This window comes from Pan paniscus, chromosome 5 (genome assembly GCF_029289425.2).
Source record: "Pan paniscus chromosome 5, NHGRI_mPanPan1-v2.0_pri, whole genome shotgun sequence".
Taxonomy (NCBI): Eukaryota; Metazoa; Chordata; class Mammalia; order Primates; family Hominidae; genus Pan; species Pan paniscus.
Genome location: NC_073254.2, coordinates 40,350,797 through 40,373,716, shown reverse-complemented (window position 1 = coordinate 40,373,716; position 22,920 = coordinate 40,350,797). Strand labels below are relative to the sequence as shown.

General features: G+C 40.3%; 2 protein-coding genes across 2 annotated transcripts in view; one reads left to right on the top strand and one right to left on the bottom strand.

Moving 5' to 3' along the window:
- The first annotated feature begins 15 nt into the window (after positions 1-15).
- LOC100978953 (histone H2A type 1-A) lies at positions 16-2,082 on the top strand. Its single transcript, XM_003823212.5, has one exon. It carries the CDS (start codon positions 29-31, stop codon positions 422-424), a length of 396 nt encoding a protein of 131 aa, XP_003823260.1. The 5' UTR covers positions 16-28; the 3' UTR covers positions 425-2,082.
- Positions 2,083-6,477: 4,395 nt separating this feature from the next.
- Positions 6,478-22,920, bottom strand: part of SCGN (secretagogin, EF-hand calcium binding protein) — a 68,143-nt gene continuing 51,700 nt past the window's right edge. The window contains exon 11 of the mRNA XM_063605180.1: positions 6,478-7,794. Coding sequence (XP_063461250.1) covers positions 7,741-7,794 — 54 coding nt within the window. The 3' untranslated portion in view covers positions 6,478-7,740. The remainder of the gene's footprint in view (positions 7,795-22,920) is intronic.

Genomic DNA, 22,920 nt, shown 5'->3' with positions numbered 1-22,920 from the left:
TCGTGTTGCTGTAATTTGATGCGAGGAGATGTCTGGACGAGGGAAGCAGGGAGGAAAAGCACGCGCCAAGTCTAAGTCTCGCTCTTCTAGAGCGGGTTTGCAGTTTCCCGTAGGCCGAATCCATCGTCTGCTTCGTAAGGGAAACTATGCAGAGCGGATAGGGGCAGGTGCTCCAGTGTATTTGGCGGCAGTGTTAGAGTATCTCACAGCAGAAATCCTTGAACTGGCAGGCAACGCGTCTCGCGATAACAAAAAAACTCGCATTATTCCCCGCCACCTGCAGCTGGCTATTCGCAATGATGAGGAACTCAATAAGCTTTTGGGCGGCGTGACCATTGCCCAGGGCGGAGTCCTGCCTAACATTCAGGCAGTGCTGCTGCCCAAGAAGACTGAGAGTCACCACCATAAAGCCCAAAGCAAGTAACTTAAGGTTGTCATTGATAAAAAATGACTTCTAAGTGTCAGAAAAAACAAAAGGCTCTTTTCAGAGCCACCTACCGTCTCAGAAAAAGGCTGTACGTTACAAAACGTTACTGCTGTTAACCAGCCATCTTACTTGCCTGTCACAAATAATGCCCGTTTAAGCGCATTTCGGGAATGTACGGGGACTGAATTTTCAAGGAGCGTTCCATCGGCCATTAGTTTGAGGTAATTTTGGTTATATATGTCACTGGGCGAGGTGGCTTAACGCTTGTGAGCAGTCAGTACTTGCACTTGAGTGGAGGTTGGAGCGGGAGGGTCGTTCAAGCCTGGGGCTTGACCGTTAACATAATTGAGACCCTGTCCCCACAGAAACTAGCTGGGCCTGGTGGTGCAGGCTTGTAGTCCCAGCTGTTCGGGAGGCTGCGGTGGGAGGGTTGTTCATGAGTCCGGGAGGCGAAAGTTACAGTGAACGAAGATTGATTGCTCCACTGCACTCCAGGCTGGGTGACATGAGCGAGACTATCTCAAACTAGAGTTATGTATGTTATGTTAAGGGTTACACATGGAAGTGAAAATTGCATTACAAGCAGGAGAGGTGTAATCTTCCTGTTTAAATCCAGGTAACATCAGTCTGGCTGGTTAAAGTACATTTTAGAGAATTTCCTTTCAAATATGGTAGTTTCACGAAATACTCATAATTAAATGTGGCATGTAAGTAAGTTAATCTTAAAATTTGGGTAAGCATATATATTTGATACCTGTGGTTTCACGTACTTTGTAAAGAATAATAGAATTATTTCTTAAAATGTAAGTAAAATATGTTAAAAAGAAGCCTTACGCCATATGTGATGGTGAGATACTAGTGTTAGACTCAGGCAGGAATGGGACTAGAAGGCCGAACATAATTTGAAGTTTAGAAATTTGGAAGAGTATATGCTTCAAAAGTTTTGACTGTTGAAAAGAGGCAAAATAGTTTGTTGATCTGTGTTTGCAGTTTGTGCTGTAAACACCAAGAGAAAGTGAAAAGCAAAACCCATTCAGTAACGCTGCCAAATAACTAAATTAAAAATTATTGTACGATATTCAACAGTTGACCTTACCTCAAAAAAAAAAAAAAAAACTCATTTGGTTACCAAAAAAAAAACTGCTAAACACTTGATATCTACACATAATAAGGCATGTATAGAAGCAGGTAAAGTTCTATAAAATAAAACATGCCGAGTAAGGACAATCAAGTTACAAAAGTCAGTCATCCCTTGAATTAACCTGCATACATAATAAATAAGGGATGCAGTTAGGGACGGCAAAAACTGAAGATATTTGAAAACAGAAATGGCAACTATATGTTGAATAAAACTGGGTAATATTTAGAACATGGCAAATGTAAAACTTAAAATCAGGATATAAGACAAATCTAAACAGATGAATTCCAAGTAATTAATGTAGATACTTTGTCAAGAAAGTGGCACTTAACTTCTCAGACTTGCCAAGGCAGAGGAGGAGGGACTTGACTTTATAGAAGAGAACCTGTGTATTCTTTTATTCCAAATGCACTACATAATACTTTTATTTCTATCTCTAATGCAATCCTATTAAAATTGCATTAAACTAAATGTTTAGATAGAATAAAATATATTTAAAAATTGTGAATACATGTTACAGGAGACATGCCCCTTGATTTTTCAAAACAATTTACCTACAGAAGTTTCTGATTCTTCTTTTTTTGGAGCCAGAGTCTTGCTCTGTCACCCAGGCTGTAGTGCAGTGGCGTGATCTCGGCTCATTACAACCTCCAGCTCCCAGGTTCAAGTGATTCTCCTACCTCAGCCTCCTGAGTAGCTGGGATTACGGGCGCCTGCCCCACACCCAGCTAACTTTTGTATTGTTAGTAGAGACAGGGTTTCGCCATGTTGGCCAGGCTGGTCTCCAACTCCTGACCTCAGGTGATCCGCCAGCCTCAGCCTCCCAAAGTGCTGGGATTACAAGTGTTAGCCACTGCACCCAGCCTTGATTTCTTCTTATAGAACTTTCACACGTTTCATAGAGTTTATCTCCAGGTATTCTTTTTTATTACTGTATTTTGGGGAAATATTAGAAGGGTTTCTTTTATTATGTTTTCTGATTGACGATGTTTTACAGATAGAACATTCTTGATATTCGTACTGGTTTGTATTTCCTTCCTTATTCTGTCATTTCTGTTGTCCAGCTTTTTTCCTCTGTGGTTTTCCAGGTAGGCAGAAAAATCATATAATTTTGTCCTGTTGTTTTAAATAGTTGACTTTGTCTAAATGCATTGTCTAATAGTTACAAGTGATAATAAAAATGGTGATATTGACTTCCCCCCCCCCCACCAACAGCCTTCCTCTGTCGCACAGACGAGTGCAGTGGCCTGATCTCAGCTCACTGCAGCCTCTGCCTCCTGGATTCAAGAGATTCTCCTCCCTTATTCTCCCAAGTAGCTGAGATTACAGGCATGTACCATCATGTCTGGCTAATGTTTATATCTTTAGCACAGATGGGGTTTCACCATGTTGGCCAGGCTGGTCTCGAACTCCTGACCACCCACCTTGGCCTTATCCTAAAGTGCTGGGATTACAGACGTGAGCAACCATGCCCAGCTGACTTATTTTTTATTATAATCAAACTAATATGACACTGTCTTATGCCTAATGCTGGGTTTTTATGGGATTTGTGTAATTCCAAAATTGCTAAAAGTTGTTAATTAAAAATAAATATTGGCTATTAACAATAAAACTTCAGCAGCAACTGAGACAAATATATGCCACTTTTTTCCCTTTACTTTTTTTTTGGGGGGGGTGGGGAGGGCAGGGACGGAGTTTTGTTCTTATCACCCAGGCTGAAGTGCAATGGCACCATCTCAGCTCACTGCAACCTCTGCCTCCCGGCTTCAAGCGATTCTCCTGCCTCAGCCTCCTGAGTAGCTGGGATTACAGGCGCCTGCCACCACACCTAGCGAATTTTTTTTTTTTTGTATTGTTAGTAGAGTCAGCGTTTTGCCATGTTCAGCAGGCTGGTCTCGAACTCCTGACCTCAGGTGATCCGCCTGACTCGGCCTTCCAAAGTGCTGGGATTACAGGCATGAGCCACCGTGCTCAGCCTCCTTTTACTTTTTATGATAAATCACGTTGAAGGAATTCAGAACACACCACTCCAAAATATGTCACTCTGACATATTGACTATTTGGAGATAGACACTTGAAAAACAGCAGATGCACATACACTCTGACCTTCCTTTTGTTTCTTAAAAGCAGGAGATGAAAGATGCCCTCCCTATACCAGAAGGAAAGTATCATTCTAATCAAGGACAGAAAATTAAGGCCAAGGAAAATCTGTACAAATAAACCTTGTTACACCAACCCTTACCTCTCTAGTCACTTCTCCACCTAATTAATTACTCTAACCCAAGCCCCTTTGCTGTCACATTTTCACAACTTACTTCACTTTGTCAGATTCTTCACATTAGCATTCCAGTCTTTGTCTTCGGGTCTTCATTTCCTACTCCTGTGCCACGTAAAACTTCCATTCAATAAATTTATATGCTTTTCTCCTGTTGACCTCTCATGTCAATTTAATTCTCAAACCCAACCAAAATATCCTGAGGGTAGAAGTAAAGTTTTGCTTCCTCCACTACAATGTTATGGATTTCTCATCAGAAATCACAGAAGTCATGGAACGATAGAATAACACCTTCTAAGTTCTAAAGCAAAATACCTTTCAATTTAAAATTCTGTGCTCAGATGAACTTTTTTTTGTGTAAGGGTGAAATAATTTTTGGACAAAGATTGGAAAGTTTTGCCACTCAGATTCATACTAGAAGAATTAATGCTAAAGAATGTACTGAAATAAAAAGACTGAACTCAGAAGAAAGACTGAGATGCAATAAGCAATAATATTGCCAAAGGAAGAGGTAAAAGTATAAATCTATCTAAATAAATACACTAGTTGTAAAAAAAAAAACCTATAATAATACTAGAATATTAAAAAAAAAAAAACCAAAAACACTGGAGAGTAGTTACAGAAGATGAAAGGGGCTGAAACAAATTAACATGTTGATGTCCTTGTACTGTTTATAAGGAGGACAGACATACTGATTGTTATATTTTCTTAAGTCAGGTTTATATTTTATGATATTAAATGTAACCACTAAAATAATAAAATTAATGTAGACTAGAAAGAAGGTAATAGCAAAAAAAAAAAAAAATAGTCCAGTGGAAAGCAGGAAATCAGAAAGGACTGGCATGACAAATTAGAATGCAAAGTCAAACATTAGAAATGAGTCCAAATATCAAAATGAAGCTTAACCGATTAAATTTGCCATTTAAAAGACAGTATTTGACTAGGAGTAAAACACAGCTATACCTTGGTTATAAAATACCTAAAATTTATTGGCACAGAACATTTAGAAGAAAAGGAGTGGAAAAAATACATTCCAGACAAAACTGTCCCCCAAAAAAATTATTTTGCAAAATTAATGGCAGAGATAATATTTAATGAAAAAGTAATTTGAAAATTAAAAGCGGAAAATATAGGTAGATACACTATTTCTCATTGTGTTAACACCCCAAAACACAGCTTTATAGAAAACAAACAGCAGAAATGTATGACAAAGAATATGTTCACAATTATAGTGTATATTTTAATATGTCTGTCTTGGAAAAAGGTAATCACCCCTACCACATATTGGAAAGTTAAAAACACACTAAAGCATAATTCATGAGTTTAATAGCAAAACCATAAACCTCTTACTGTGTCTCTGTCAGTCTACCAGTATGCCTCTGTTTCTGTCTCTAAAATGTATGTTATTAATTGTCATCTATATGCTTAAGTGTCCCAAAGAAACCTGAGTCCTCTACCCTAAACTTTATTTTTTTTAAAAATATTATTATATTTTTTTTTGAGAGATGGAGTTTCTCTCTGTCGCCCAGGCTGGATTGCAGCCACACTATCTTGGCTCACTGCAATATCCGCCTCCTGGATTCACGCGATTCTCTTGCCTCAGCTTCCCAAGTAGCTGGGACTATAGGCTTGTGCCACTACGCCTAGCTTTTGTATTTTTAGTAGAGACAGGGTTTCACTATGTGTTGGTGAGGCTGATCTCCAACCCTGACCTCAGGTGATCCGCCCACCTCGGTCTCCCAAAGTGCTGGGATTACAGGCATGAGCCACCGTGCCCGGCCTCTTCCCTAAACTTTAGAGTCATAGACTTATGATATTGAGAGTTTACGAAGTATCAGGCACAGTTTTAATCGTTTTACTATTATAAATAATGCTGAAACAAACATCTACATGCATACGGTGTTTTCTTTCTCCTGCAGTGTCTCTTTGATAGATATTTCCAGCATTGGAGAAACAGTGCTGTACACATCAGATGAGATCCTGTCCTCCTGGAGCCGAAGTTCCTTATTCTTACTCACCACCCACATACCCCCCATCATCAAGTCTTACATACATAAGGACTTCTCTCCCTTTGCCATTTCTCCGATTAACATCTCTCAACTGCTCCCCCTAGCTGTCTCACCAGGCTCTTACCACACTCCTCTCCTATGCTGTGGTCATAACCAATCTACTTGCAGTTCCTTGAACCCATTGCGCTTTAATTCACCTGTGTCTTTATGAGTTGTGTAACTTTTCTAGAATGTTCTTGCCGTTCTTCGTTTAATTAGTTTCTATGCGTCCTTCAAGGATACGCTTATACATTACATCATTTGTGAAGCTTTCCTTGACGATTCCCCCCCCATCTTAGAGTCATTTAGATGTCCTTCTGGTGAACTTGTTGCACATTCTAGTTAAAGGTGTTAATGTTTATGCCTGTCTCTTCTACTAAAATACAAAGCTTTGTATATTTATAAAACTATAAAGCTTTTTATGAGAATGTTTTAATTGTTGAGCCAAATTTTGCAGTGCCTAAAACACAGAAGACACCAATTAATGACTGGTTGAATACATAAATTAAAACACTTTTTTCTGAGTTCCAGCTGCTTACTTTTTAGTATTTAAGTGATAATAGTAAAATAGAAAATTGAGAGTGGAAAGGTCATCAATCATTTCCCATTTTGACATATTTATTCTTATTTTTGTATTTTTTCCACCAACCTTTATGCTTATAGAGAACATTTTTCTCTTTCAATATCATGTTTTTTGAAATATATCATAACATTAGATTTTTAAGTGGTTATGTAATTTTATAATTCTTATTTTTAAATTCTCAATTTCGATAGCTGCATCAAGACATATACTGAGCACTTTGTACCACACATTTTTTTCTAAATGTGTTATGCACTTGATCTTGTTTAATCCTCAAAACAATCCTATAGCTAGGTACTACTATTATACCCACCTTACCAATGAAGAGATTCAACTTCTTTGGAGCAACAGAACTAGCACTGGAGCCAGCATTTCAACCCAGATAGTCTGACTCTAAAGCCCACCTTAACTGCAACTATACTAAAGTGGTTGTACCATAATTTAGTTAAATATACCATCTTTCATTGTTTGGGATATTTTGGGGGGAATTTTTTTTTTTCTTTTTTCGAGACGGAGTCTCACTCTGTCACCCAGGCTGGAGTCTAGAGGCACAACATCCCCCTCACTGCAACCTCTGCCTCCCAGGTTCAAATGATTCTCCTGCCTCAGCCTCGCGAGTAGCTGAAATTACAGGCACGTGATGATTCACCTGCCTCAGCCTCCTAAAGTGCTGGGATTACAGGCATGAGCCACCAGGCCAGGCCAAGCTGATCACTGTTAACTACTTAGGCTGTTTCCAATATTTTATTATTGCAATCAATGCTGTAATTAACATCTATGCAAAAATAGCTTTCACTCCTTCTGAAGTATTTGTTTAAACCATTCCTAGATATGGGATGATTAGGTCAAAGAATACACAAGATTTTATGCCTTTTTCTGCATATTGTTACTATTCCAGATTATTGCACCAGAAGGCCAGTAGCAAAGCATGACTGTTTCAATTTTATTTTGCCCTCACATAATTTGGTGTTATTTAAAGAAAAATTTGTTTAGTTGGTAGAGTACAGCATTACCACATTATTTTGGTTGCACTTCTTTTCATCAAAGTGAGACTGAACATTTCCATATATATATACACACACATCTATCATACATATATATGTGTGTGTGTGTATATATATACACACACACATCTATCATACATTGCTTATCAACAGGGATACACATTCTAAGAAATTTATCATTAGCCGATTTCGTTGTATTAACATCAGAGTGTACTTACACAAACTTAGATGGTAGAGCCTGCTACACACCTAGGCTATAGGGTATAGCCTATTTCTCCTGGGTTTCTGTACAGCATGTTACTGTGGTGAACACTGTGGGTAACTGTAACATAATAGTAAGTATTTGAATATCTAAACATAGAAAAGGTACAGTAAATATATAGTGTTATAATATATGGGACCACCATTATATATGTGGTCTGGCATTGAGCAAAACATTGTTATGTGGCTCATGACTGTATATGTTTGTTTTTGCCAGTTACTCTCATATTCTCAAATGTCTCTTTGGGTCCATAAAAAATAATTTGAACAACAAATTCAAATTAGTTGTTTTGTAACATTATAAAACTTAAGTTACATTAGGCCCTTAAATATAATATTTGCAAAATCTGAATAAAACAATTTTATAATGCAATCAATGAGAGCCAGCTGAATTTTTTAAACTGCCTCTTAGAGAAAGCTCTCATTAATTTGAAATGCGGTCACACATGAGCTCCTTTAAAGTCAAATATAATCAAAGCTAACACCAGGGGGAGCCCAGTAGTCGTTCCATGTGAAAATATATCTGACTTTTAATACATTTCTGAAGTGACACTGGAGAAAATTTACAGTGAAATTATGAATACTACCTTTAATAGTCCTACGGAGAAAAAATAGAAATAAGTGCTTAAAATATACATTCAGACTTCAACCTTTTAGTAAACTGAAAAAGACATGAGAATGATGATTATGTGAACAACAGTTGTAGAACACCCACGAATGCCTGTACAGATCTTGTTTCCGTTGTTATTTCTGCCTCCTGTCAGCATAGGAATCTATCAGGCCTACTTCAGAATCTAGCTCTGCTACTTCTAAGCTGAGAGTTCTTGAACCAGTTACATAATCTGTGCCTCAGTCTGTTCACCTGTACATGGTAATACCTACCTCACAGGGTTATTGTGAAGATCAAACTGAGATCACATCAATAAAGCATCCAGCACATAGCCCAGGCTCAGATATGTTAGTTCATTTCTTCCTCTAAAGCAGTGATTCTCAACCAAGGGTGATTTTGCTACCAATGGTCATTCAGCAATGTTGGGAAGCATTTTTGGTTGTCACAACTGGTGGTGGGTCCGGCATCTCATAGTCAAGGCCAGGGATGCTACTAAACATCTTACATAGGACAACTCCCCAAAAAGAAAAATTATCTGCCCCCAAATGCTAAAAGTGCCAGGGTTGAGAAATCTTTATCTATCTAGAGAAATCTAATATCATCATTAATACTCCTTTGCTGAGAGCCTATTCTATGTTGGATTCAATTTGAGTTTCTGGAAATACCATGAAATACAAAGATCTTGCCATGCAGGGGATTACCGTCTTATAGTGGAACTATGGCTTATCACAGTCTGCGACTTTGGGGATGGGAAAGAGTGAGGAAAGTTCAGAGAATATCCCTTTTTCAGTTTAGAGTAAGCACCTTCAGCACCTCCACTTCTGTGAGCAAAAGGTTGCAGAGCACCCTGGGTGCCCTTTGGCTGTCTTCATGCTAGTGGAGCAGTCCAGAGTTTCCTTCCTGGGGTTTACTATCCCTTAATTTAGGCTTGCTTCAGAAAGAAGTGCTGGTCACTTCCTCAGCACTTCTTATTCAAGTGCTGGCCTCTGCTGCAGTAGATGTTGGGGCACAGGGGCTCTGCCCTTTCCTACAGAATGGGCCTATGTGAGGGTTGCTTTCACCTGCTGACCCTTCAGCACATCCCCTCCCTCAGCCCTGGGGAGTTTCCTGAGGAGGAGAGTAAGAGCCACTTCTGCCCACCGCACATGGCCAGTGGCTCATGAGAGAAAAGGCTTTTGAGTCAGAAGTCCTGTGTGAGTCCTGGCTCTGCTTCTTTCTTCCTGAGGAGCCTGGGGAAAGTCTCGACATTTCTGACCTCCACTTTATAGCATGGAAGGAGGAATCTCTCATGAGGTTTAGGTGAACTTCATTTGGTGATTTGCAAATATAAATCATAATCCCCCTCTGGGGGGGATTTGCTTGTTGAGTCCTGCCAGCCCAAAAGTTCTGTAACCAAGCTCAGAATTTGCCACAAAATTACTCTAGTGTGGCCTTATGTCGACAGCTAGAGGCAGGTGGAATCACGCTTAAAAGCAACTACTGTGTGTCCATTCTGAATTCATCACTTTGTGCCCATTGTTTAAGACACAAGCATGGAAAAGCACTCTAAGGGAGGCTACGGGGCTGAGTGAGCTGAATGCCTGGGAGATCACTTACTGGCTCCTCCACTGCCCATGCTTCTGTCATCAGCCAGGTAGGGAGCTCAGTTCTGAATACACTCCCTTCCTAGTTTCACGTTTTTCTAAAAAGAAAGCAAACGCCTATGTCATGTATCCAAAATGCATAAAATTTGTAGTTATGACTGTTCCATCACATCAGAAAGTTACCAGAAACCTTTAATGAAACAATAAGAACCCTACTAGGGCTAATTTTATGGACGTCCTTCTGTGGAGCTTCTAAAAGAAATTGTGGGTGATATAGTTTAAAATTATGTGTAGTGTTGTGCAACAATAGTAAAGAAGCCAATTGGTAGACTCTCAGAGAAGGACAGCAGAGGCAAGTTTTGGGCTCCCTGCCTGTGTAAGAGAACAAGATCTGAATCGGTCTGACCCCACGCCCGCAGGGAAAGAGCACCCTTGAATCTGACCTATTACTTCCACAGCAGATGGTCCAAAGGAAATGTACAGGCATTTTACACAAACATGCATCTGAAAATGAAATTTGCAGTAAAATAAACACACACTTGGAGAGCACTTTCTCTTCTTGCCGCATCTCATAACTGACTCCAATGAAGTAAATCCTGCGTCCCAGGCAGCAGCTGAAGAACTGAGGGAAAGACCACTACACCTTTCAAACATTAACTCATGAGTTGTGCTGGGTCATCTGGCACTGCAATCCCTCCAACAGACTGTAAGCTCTTTGCTTATGGCTTGTCTCCTTGCCTAGCTTGGTGCCTCACTGAAGGAAGCTATTATGGTGCCCCCACTTCCCCCAGGGAAGGTGTAAAAAGCATAATAAGACAGCAGAAAATAAAAATGATAACATATGGAATCTAACATATGCATCCACTGAGTCACAGAGCTAGGTAACTACCTACACTAATCCTTCCAAGGATTCCGTGAGTAGTTATTTCTACTTTACCTCTATTTTATAGGTCAGGAAACTGAGAGGGATTTTTTTTTCCTATGGGCCCTGTTACAGGTTGAATTGTATACTCTCCAAATTCAGATCTTGAAGTCTAACCCTCAGTACCTCAGAATACGACCTATTTGTAAATAGGATCATTGCAAATGTAATTAGTTAAGATGAAGTCATACTGGCATAGGGTGGGCCCCTAATCCAATATGAATGGTGTCCTTATAAAAAGAGGAAATTTGGATACAGAGCCAGACATGCAAACAGGGAGAATGCCATGTGAAGATAAAGGCAGACAGCAGGGTAGCACTTCTAATAGCCAAGCAACACCAAAGATTGCCAGCAAACCAACAGAAGCTGGGAAAGAGACATGAAAGAGATTCTCCCTCATAGCTTTCAGAAGGAAACAGCTCTGCTAACACCTTAATTTCAGATTTCCAGCCTCCAGGACTGTAAAATGATACATTTCTGTTGTTTAAAGCCACCTAGTATGTGATACTTTCTTATGGAAGCTCTAGGAAACTAATACAGTCCCTCAATGAGTTCTTAGCAAAGCTGGGATTTGGGTTCAGCCCTTCTGATTCTCAGTCTAATGCTCTTTTCTTCATAGAGCAGCTGTCTCATTTCCTGAGGGGAAGTGACCACTTCCATCTGATTAATCAGGGACTGCCTCCTGGAAGAAGTGAGCTTTGAGCTGTGCTTGAAGGTGAATAATGTTTTGATGTGTGGAAAAGAGAGTGGAGACAGAGGGTCACACCAAGGGTTAGGAAGGCTCCAGGCAAGTTAAGGCTAGAACAGAGAACCCGTATAAGGAAACATATCTGGTTAAAACGTTTGCATATGCTGAGTACTAGCGATATGGCCTCGCAGTGTTTTATAAATCTGCTGGAGATAATAGTTGTGGCCAATACAAAGCCATTTAGGATTTCTGTGAACCTGAGTGTGCCAGTAATTAAAGGGTCAAGCTTTTGTGAAATCAAGTTTTTTCTTTGCCTTCCTGATAAAGGCAGGATGGGAAGTAGAGAGAGAGAAGTTTCATGAAATATATCAAATAGCCCAGTCCTACTGCTAGCAGACACTTCTCTCCTGAGTCAGTTACTTGAATCTTTTGCTATTACAAGTGATCCTCTGTCTCTGGAAGATCTTTTTGTGTACCTCAGTTAAGGTAAAGATATTAGGCAAAACATTTGAAAATGAAGTTTTCTTATCCAAAACAGCCAAAGAGAAAATTTTCAGAAAGTGTTGAAGGGACTGGCACAAATAAATGATTTTGGTTAAACTGATCCCTGGGATATCCAAGCATAAGATCGCAGATGGGGCTGGCTGGTGTGGTCCTTTAAGAGATCTCAACAATGACTTGTTGTATCTCAACAATAAGCCCAGAAAATGCTTATTCAAATGGAGATAAAAACGTGATGCAGCCAGCTACAACACTTTGTTCATTTATCTGCTTTGGACTCAAGGGTTTATATATTGAGAATCTACATCTGTTAAAGGTCATCCCCTACTCTCCAGCATGTGAACCAGGCCTGCCAGCCCCCTGGTGACAAGCATGTTTAATTTAATTGCAGGCTGCCCTCTTTGCCAGCTCTTTTTGACTGAACAAGTGCTGGCTTTTTCACCCCTGCCTTAATTTGTGGTTGCAAAAATGCTGTAATCCTGATGCAGCAGCTGAGAATGGCTCTCAGATAATCACTCTGCAAAGCAGTATCATTAGCAATATGAATGCTTGCCAGTGGATTGCTATCATTGTGCATGTAGTAATCAGTGCTGAGTCAGAATGGCACAGATTTATAAAAAAAATACAAAGTGTGCACCAAGAAAGGGTTCCACACAAACTATCCTTCCCTGTCCCTCTCCCAACTGTGCACAACATTCCCTAACTCAATTTTGCTACCATCTGCACTCAAATAACTAGGGGAGTAAAATTTTGCTTCACTGTCTAGAAAAAATGTGCATTATATTTTGACAGATGAAGAAGAGCTGTTTGAGAGTATTCGTTCTCAGATTCTTCTTTGCTATGCTTGGGTCACAGGGAGCCCTGATGTGACACATGGCAGTCTCCCCTCCAACAGCTTGCTGTTTCCCTGGGTTTCTGTTATGAAGCTAGGCCCAATTCCACTGCTCTGGGACCAAAAGGCCTTTCTTTCTTATTCTAGCCAAGGGAATTGTTTTTTGTTTTATTTTGTTTTGTTTTGTTTTTGGTGGACAGTGAGGAGCCCAGGTTGCTCTCCCGGCTCTCTAAGATCTGATTTTCCCCAAATCTTCTTCTTTATTCTATATCTTCTCCACAGACGAAGTTCTTAGGAACAACCTGGGAGACTTGCAGACCAGGGCCATGAACTTCCCAGGGTGCAATGGGGAGAATTCAAGCTGGTAATATTTCTTGTGTTTTGGAAACGGAGTTTCGCTCTTGTCACCCAGGCTGGAGTGCAATGGCGTGATCTCAGCTCACTGCAACCTCCACCTCCCGGGTTCAAGCAATTCTCCTGCCTCAGCCTCCTGAATAGCTGGGATTACAGGCATGCGCCACCACGTTCAGCTAATATTTGTATTATTAGTAGAGACGGGGTTTCACCATGTTGGCCAGGCTGATCTCGAGCTCCTGACCTCAGGTGTTCCATTCGCCTGGGCCTCCCAAAGTGCTGGGATTACAGGCGTGAGCCACTGTGCCTGGACAAGCTGACCAAAATTGATTAACAGGGTAACTAAAAAATGCAAAGTTGTCATTAATAAATGTGAAACTGAAAAAGCCAGTCCTTCAGGATGAATCCCAAGTGGTTAACTGGACCTGAATTTAAAATAGAGCCAAGGACCAGTTGCTAACTAGAAGTCACAAGGAGTACTCTGAGTTCCCAGTACACCCACACCTCTGTTTAAGTTTAGAATTTTCAGAGCTCACCTGAACCAACCAATCAGGGATCATCTGTATTGACCAATGAGGGCTCAGCTGTATAAACCAATCAGAACTAAACAAATTTGAATCTTTCATTTGCATAAACAGACATGACTAGGAACTTGGGTGGGGCTTTTGCTATAAAACCTGTATTAAGGTAAACAAGCCCCATTATGTATGTTAGTACATAAAAGCAACTCTTCAGCTCTGAATCTTCTTTAGGGCAGTTACAATTTTGCAGTGGCGGTTTCAATAGCACATAGCCAGGAAGGGGTGGGCTCAAAAATTTAACTAGGTTCATATACTTTCCCCTCGCATTTATATAGGTTTTCTTCCTATTACATGTTCTTTCTGACCTGACATATCCTAGAGCTTTTCTAACTTTGGATGGATTTGTTTGGCCCAAATGGCTTGCATCTGCCCTATTAAAGTATACAAGCCCCGTGAAGAATTTTAGTGCATAAAAGCTACTTTCCGGTCTGAATCTTCTTTAGGGCAACAATTATTAGCAAGTAATTTTAAAGAATAATATCTGTAGTTAAAATACAAAATGAAAATATTTGCGAACTTTTCCATCAGGTTATTAATTATTCAACATGGATTGTAATCAAGAATGTAGTTAGAACTAGAAGAAACCTTAGAAATCAATCAATCTGGCCTTTCATTTTACATAAGCAATGTAATCCTGGGAGAGTCAGGTGACTTTGTCCGAGATAAAATGGCTTAAGCTGGAATTCACATTCAGGATTAGACCCCAGGTTCAATAACTCTTTCACCACACTGTGTCAGGGGGAAGCTTCCAGCCCCTCATGGAAGAAGACTGTATATACCAGATAGTCTCCCTAGATGTTAACTCACCAGGCAACACTGACTACCAAGTGCTGCCCATAAAATTGAGCAGCCTTGTGGACCACTCATACACAGTGATTTATTCAGGGAAACGTCAATCTGACAGCCAAAAAACTTGAAAATTTTAGTCATTATTGAACTATTTCAATAAACATCAAAGGAGATTGCCATAAATAAAAAACCCAGTGAACTTTCTTAAACTTCTAGCAAAAGAAATTGTGCCAAAGAGTTGGCTTTGATCTTGTTGATTGCAAATAATGAAGTCAAATTAGTAGTGAAGGATCGTATTTTCACTACCATGAAGTTTTTCTGGTAATAGGTAAGCACTAGATGGCAGGCAAGCCGTTGGCTATTGTGTCTCTTTTTATGATGGATATAAGAAGAAAGATGTTCCCTTGACTGTAATCTGGAGTGCAAAAGAAAAAAAAATGGAGTTCATCATTTCATGCTCTAACAAATTAGTGAACACAGTTATAAATCCTTGGAAATGATTTCCCTGTGAAAACGATTACCTCAACTCTGTTGCAAACGCCATCTTCATTTTTACATACAAAAAATTAAGGTGAGAAAATGTTTAAAACTAATTAGATTCCAGGAAAGCCAATTAGGCAAGCACTAATTCTATATTTAAAGGAAGATAATGGATAGATTATTATGACAAGATAAAGATGGATAATGGAAGAGAAGGAATCACAGCATAAGAAATACCACAAAATGCATCAGGTTTCTTGAAGGTCATCGCCACCCAACCCTCAACGTTCTCGCATCTCCATTGTCAGTCTCCACAGACAATTAGGAGTTTTTCCTTGTAATTTTTTTCTTTTTTTTTTTTTTTGAGACGGAATCTCGCTCTGTTGCCCAGGCTGGAGTGCAGTGGCGCGATCTCGGCTCACTGCAACCTCCGCCTCCCTGGTTCAAGCGATTCTCCTGCTTCAGGCTCCTGAGAAGCTGGAATTACAGGTGCGTGCCACCACGCCCGGCTAATTTTTTGTATATTTAGTAGAGACGGTGTTTCACCGTGCTAGCCAGGATGGTCTCGATCTCCTGACCTCGTGATCCGCCCGCCTCGGCCTTCCCAAGTGCTGGGATTACAGGCGTGATCCACCGCACCTGGCCTTTTCTTTTTAATTTAACATAACGGAATAGAGTCAAGATAGACACATTTCTTTTTCCTAAACAGTATCTCTAAGTTGCTGGAATGCTACTTCTAAAATAGTGAATAATCTGATCTTTACTTTGAATTCCTAATTCATTCCTGTCCACTTTTTGTAATTTTTTGTTTGTACTCTTAATCTTAAAATGTCATTGCGCCTTTTTTGAGTTGCGTAATACTGATATGGAAAGGAAGGGCATGGTCCCTTTAAATGGTACCGAAGCGGAAAGAGAAATACTGGGTAGAGGAGGGCGTGGTCCTTGGCTAGGGGTCCGCCCCGAGCCTGTGCCCACGGACATAGGTGAAGACAGGCATTGTTTTTTTCCCTGACCAAAGGTTGCATTTCCCAAGACCTTCTTGGCCTGCCACGCCCCCATCCTGTGCCTATAAAAACCCCCGAGACCGGCCGGGCGCGGTGGCTCACGTCTGTAATCCCAGCACTTTGGGAGGCCGAGGCGGGCGGATCACGAGGTCAGGAGATCGAGACCATCCTGGCTAACACGGTGAAACCCCGTCTCTACTAAAAATACAAAAAATTAGCCGGGCGTGGTAGCGGGCGCCTGTAGTCCCAGCTACACGGGAGGCTGAGGCAGGAGAATGGCGTGAACCCGGGAGGCGGAGCTTGCAGTGAGCCGAGATCGCGCCACTGCACTCCAGCCTGGGCGACAGAGCGAGACTCCGTCTCAAAAAAAAAAAAAAAAAAAAAAAACCCCGAGACCGTAGCAAGCGGAGACAGAGACAGCTGTTCGTTCAGAGCTTTATGCTGCTGGAGGAACGCGAGAACGAGGACTAGCACGCCGCTGTCAAGTTATCTACTGGCAGAAAGAAGCGAAGCTCAGTCAGAGCAGCCAGGAGGATTCGGGCTGTTCAGCAGGCTTTTTACAGCAGGAGAAAGCTTTGCTTCTCCACTGTTTGACATTTTATGCCTGCTGCGTTCTGAAGACCTTCTACTCATTCTCCAAACCTACCTATCCATAGACCAAGAGCTTGAGAAAAAGTTACCTGTTCTTACGGTAGACGATTTAATTGAGGTGTTTAACATAAGCCGCCTACAGACAACGAGACAAACTGCAGGGCCCTGTAACAAGTCCGCTGGGGCTTCAGGAGTTGTAAACATTGATCCCCTAGGCACTGCCATAGCGTTACAGTACCATAACCTGGTCCTCTGTGTAGTGCCCTAGAGATTTCAGCAGCGGGGCAGGGAAGAAGCAGGTCACTGCTACATCGCATTCCCTGCGAGAAAGACAAGGGAGCTGCTCCTTTCCAACACTATACTTTTGCTATCTTTTTTCAATAAAATACTTTAATCTCCACTCCCAGGAAAATAACAGGCCACAAAGACAGTTTCTGAGATTATTATGTAATCCACGAAAGACAGCTATTTAGGCCGCGCGTGTGGCTCACGCCTATAGTCCCAGCACTTCCAGAGGCGGGCAGATCACCTGAGGTCAGGAGTTCGAGACCAGCCTGGCCAACAATGGTGAAGCCCCGTCTCTACGGAAAAATACAAAACTGGTGGGCGCCTCTATTCCGAGCTACGCAGGATGCTGAGGCAGGAGACTCACTTGAACCCGGGAGGCGGAGGTTGCAGTGAGCTGAGATCATGCCACTGCCCTGCAGCCTGGGCGACAGAGCAAGGCTCCGTCTCAAAAAAAAAAAAAAAATGTTTTAAGAGTCCAGACTTTCAATAAAAATGAAGTGCTGCAAAGTTTGGAGTAACACTATTGGGCATCTTGGTTGTTTCCATACTTTTGTATATTACAGCTAGTACTGTAGTGAACATCCTTACAAATCAATTTTTAGCCAAATCTCTGTCCATTTTAAAGCTTAAATATTTTAAAATCATTTTCCATACTATGCATCCCACACTTCCTTTTGGATTTAGTTTTCTGCTTAAATACATCCTTATGTAGTTCTTAATAAGAATATATGGTAGAAGTTGAGTAAAGCCCTCAAAATATTTGTCTATGTAAAGTCTTTCAGGCCGGGCGCGGTGGCTCATGCCTGTAATCCCAGCACTTTGGGAGACCGAGGCAGGCGGATCACAAGGTCAGGAGATCGAGACCATCCTAGCTAACACAGTGAAACCCCGTCTCTACTAAAAATACAAAAAAAAATTAGCCGGGCGTGGTGGCGGGCGCCTGTAGTCCCCAGCTACTCAGGAGGCTGAGGCAGGAGAATGGCGTGAACCCGGGAGGCGGAGCTTGCAGTGAGCCGAGATTACGCCACTGCACTCCAGCCTGGGCAACAAAGCGAGAGTCCGTCTCAAGGGAAAAAAAAAAAAAAGTCTTTCATCCTAATTTTGAGTGTTAGTTTAGATAGGTAACATTTTAGATTAACAGTTATTTTCCTTTCTTACTTGGAAATACTCCACTGTCCATTTGTTATCTGTCTTTGCTGATAAAAATCTACTGGCAATGTAGTTATTGTTTAGTATGTAATTTTCTCCTTTTTCTCAGCTTTTGAGATTTTTTTAGCCTTTATTTTCTACATTTTCAATATAAAGTTTCTGGTGTGGGTTTATTTTTATTTACCAGGTTTAGAATTCAATATGTATTCACATTTGGAGGATTCATGTCTTCATTTCTGGAAACTCAATTGTTATCTCTTCAAGTTGTATTGATCCACTATTTTTATTCTCTGTATGCAATTGCTATAGACATATGTTGTGGACTCTAAAAACTATTATCTTCTTTTTGATTTTTATCTAGTGTGTCTCTGTGTGTCTTCCTGTGTGAAGTGTCTGCAATATGTGTATTCACTGATTCCAACTGTGACCTGTCAAAAGTTATTTCTTGCACTGATATTATTTCAGTAATTATATATTTTATTTTCATTATTTTAATGGGTTCTTATTTATGTCCACTTGCTTATATTTCATTCTGCCTATTTTAAAATAATTGTTTTAATTATTATACCTTTATTATTGTAAGAGTTCTAAGCAAACATATACTGGTATTATAATTATTAAATTTTATGTTTATATATCTGTTTAAGTAGATAATACATTCATGTGGTTCAAAATTCAAAAGGTACAAAGAATATTCCGTGAAGTCTCCTTCCTACCCTGTCACCCAGTGCCTCTTCCTGGAGGCAAGTAAGTTACAGATTCCTTTACAAACATAAGTTACATATATTTAAGCAAATACAAACATACCTATTTTGAAGGTATTTTTATATGGCTGTATTGTTTTTATTTCATTTGTTTACTCCCTGGGTATTGATTTTGTAATAGTCTCTTCAGCATTAGCTTTTCTCATGAGCTTTTTTCCCAATGACCTTAAAAACTTTTTGCTTTATTTATTTATTTTTAAAATAAATTTTATTGCGTATATTTGGGTCTTACAACATGATGTTATGGGACATATATAGATAGTAAAATAGTTACTATAATAAAGCAGATTAAAATATCTGTCATCTCACGTGGTTATTTTTTGTGACAAGGGCAGCTAAAATCTACTTATATAACATAAAATCCTAATACAATTTTATTAAGTTTAGTCCTCATGTTGTACATTAGATCTCTAAATTTGTTCATCCTAGTATACCTGCTATTCTATATCCTTTGACCTACATCTCCCCACTGCCTGTGCCGTCCCCTCCTCACCCCCCAACCACTGTTTCATCCTCTATCTCTGTGTATTTGAGCTCTTTTTTACAAAACCCCAAATATTCCACATATAAGTGAGATCATGCAGTATTTTTCTTTTTTGTGTCTGGCTTAGTTCACTTAGCATAATGTCCTCCAGGTCCATTCATGTTGTGGCAAATGGCAGGCTCTCCTTCCTTTTTAAGGCTGAATATATATACCACATTTTCTCTATTCATTAATCTGTCAATGGACACGTAGACTTTTTCCATATCTTGGCTACTGTGAATAGTGCTGCAGTGAACATCAGGGTGAGATATCTTTACAAGGTGGTGGTGATTTCTTCTCTTTTGGGCATATACTCAGAAGAAGGATTGCTGATAGTTCTATTTCTAACCTTATGAGCTTTAGAATTAAAGTTTGCAGGCTTATGTGAATAAAAAATGATCTCTTTCTTTCTCTTTCTCTCTCTTTCTCTTTCTCTTTTTATTTCTCTTTCTCTCTGTGTCTCTTCTAAGTTCTTGTCCAGTAGCTTGGTGCTTACATAAGATTGGCCTTTTAGGGCCATAGCTTAAAACCTACATTTTGCACTGGGGGACTGTGACTCCTTCCCTCTAAAAATGCTGTGGACGTTAGAGGTTGCATAATGGTGCAGTGAGTGACCTGGCACAGGTCCAGCTCCCTAGGTTTGAGCCACTCATAAGCCTTTGGCCCAGCAGCGCCTCTCAGCTTTTCCAGCCTCTTTTCACGCCTGTGAAGTCCATCTCCAGCCCCTGGTTTTGAGCAGTGAGACCCACTCCTTTCTCCCTGCTCAGGGACTTTTCTGGTGCCGGCTGCTGCCCCTTCTTGCCTCAGAATCTGGAGCCCAGCAAGACCTCAGGCTCAGCTTTATCCTACAGGAAAAGTCTCGTCTTATTTGTGAGCCTTATTTTTTAAAACTATTTCTTATCACTGATTCTGACAGTGCTATGCATTTGGAGTGGTGGCCCGGGGATATGCTTGCTCAAATCCTGAACATAGAGCATCATTTTCACCAGAAGTCAGTATTATTTTTCAGATAAGGAAATGGATATATAGAGAGATTTGTTGATTTTCCCCAGGCTATACAGCTAGGAAGAGTCAGAATTGGAAATAAATAGCAGGGAACCAGCCTCAGAGGCAAGGCTTTCTCCATCGCTTGGTGATGAAAGTTTCTCAATTGTGCCGGTAACTGTGCTAGGAGATGTATACTCATGTAGTGGTCTGGCAGGGCCAGATGGAGTTGCTACCAAAGTCTAAAACCAGGGTTCCAGATCTTACTGGAAGGTTTTCACCTCGTTGGAGGTGACATACATACATATGTATCACACACAGAGATACAGCAACTACAGGAGAATTAGGATTAAATTATGGATATTAATTAAAGAATAATAGAAATTGGGTGAAAAGAGATAGTGGAGAGTATTGGAGCAGATTTATGGAAAAGTTAGGACCTAAGGAGATCCAAGAAGAAAGAGCACATTTTAATTGGTCAAGAGCAAAAGGGATGAAATGGAAGGTGGAAAGAAGAGATTAGAAAAAGGTCAAGAAGAGAGACTAGGGAGCTGTGAAGTCACTGCAGAGAGAGGAGGGAGGCTGGAGGGAATGTGGGAGCAGAGGAGAGTGGGACTGATGTCAGTGGAAGATGGCCCAGAATGTTAAGAAAAACAAGGGAAGGTCCACAGTCAAAATAATTAGTTCCTTTAACCCTGGAGGGAATGAAGAGAGAAGGTCCTTGAGGAGACAGAAGCAGGTGTTTATCTCCCAGGTTGTGACTGTTTGTTATGATAGTTAGAAACTCAACATTGTCCTAAAAGTCTCACAGAGGAGGTCATGGCTCTAAGTATCCCTAACCCTGATAAAGCAAAAATAAGCTAACTATTGCTAAAATAAAAACCTACAAAAACCTATAAGCTTTTGCCTTCAAGAACTTATAAACAAATAAGCCATCAAGAAGAAAAACTGAAGCTTATGGGTCTGGCAGTAAGGCCTCTGAAGTTGTTTTTACACCAAGCCTTGTTCAGGTTTAATCAGAAAGTCCGTTATTTGTGTTATATTAAGTCCACTCCAGCTACTGGGTTTTATAGAATTTGGGGCTGAATTGACCAGAAATTGCAATATCTAGAGATAAAGTAAAGCTGGATACCCACACCAATTTTACTGAAATTTTACAAAAATGAGTGATTGAGATCTATCACTTAACTATTTATTTTAGGCTACGCTATGCAGCAAAAATAATTACATTTTTATTTTGCTTTATAACCATGTAGACCCAATAAAAGATTACATTAAGCACCGCCCAATCCCCAACTATGTTGTGCAGTAGATTCTTCGTCCACCAACACCATCATCACCACCAACAGCATCACCACCACCACCATCAACAGCATTCTTGATTACAACTAAAATGCTTCATATACAAAGGATTGCAATACACAATTCCTTGGTATCAATAACTTTACAATCTACTTAAGAAGGAAAGTATCCATAAATATAAATTAACACTATTTGGAGGTATAGTTGGCAGATGAGTAGGACAGTGACTACCTGGGATCATAATTCAGGGGAGGGAGTGGTGTCTGAGGGCCTGACCAATTGAAGAAGGCTTCATTCATTCTTAATAGGTATTTGTTGAATGAATGGATGAACACACATCTTTGGACCAAAGCACAGCTTTCAGGATGCCATTCCACTTTTTCCCAACACATCAAATATATACTACATAGGCTCTGATAAGAGACTTCTGCCTACTAGGAGCCTCTACTTCAGCTCCCTGATCTGCCTCTGGTTTTTCAAGAAAAACCTAAGTCCATTTATCTTCCTTGGCCATCCATAAATGAATCTACCAGCACCTACATTATAAGATATAGTTAACTCATTCCTCACCAGCCCTTTCTTTGCATGCTTGGAAAGGTCTTCAACTTAAGATTGTAATAGAGCAGGAAACCTGAGAGCTTCTGATAGAGTCTCAGCTATGTGCCATGACTAAAAGCTTGCTGGTGCTCAAGGTAAGTAGCTTCTTTCAATGGGTCTGAACAAATTATTCCTAAAAGAATAAAACGTCCCTTCCCATCCTCATCCTCCTCTCAGCCACCACTAGATAGACACGGAAGAGGATGCACATCCTTAGCTAAGAATGCAGTACACCCATTGCAGGAGCAGCAAACCTCAAAGACTCTCTTCGTGTAGCTAAAGGAAGAGTCATAAATTAAGTAGATATGGCTCAGCCTTGGGTCTAGTTCTGATTTTTGCCAGTTCCAGGAAAAGCTGTATTTAGAAACAGGAGATTAAAATTAGAGCCTTCTTACATTGCTAGTGGGAATGTAAAATATTGCAGCTATATGGAAAATAGTTTGGCATTTCCTCAAAAAGACAAACATAGAATTAATATATGAACCACCAGTTCCACTCCTACATATATACACAAAAGAATTGAAAACAGGGACGCTGATGCTCATATGCCAATGTTCCTTGCAGCATTATTTACAATAACCAAAGGGTGGAAACAAACCAAATGTCAATCAACAGGCAAATGAATAAACAAAATATAGACTACTC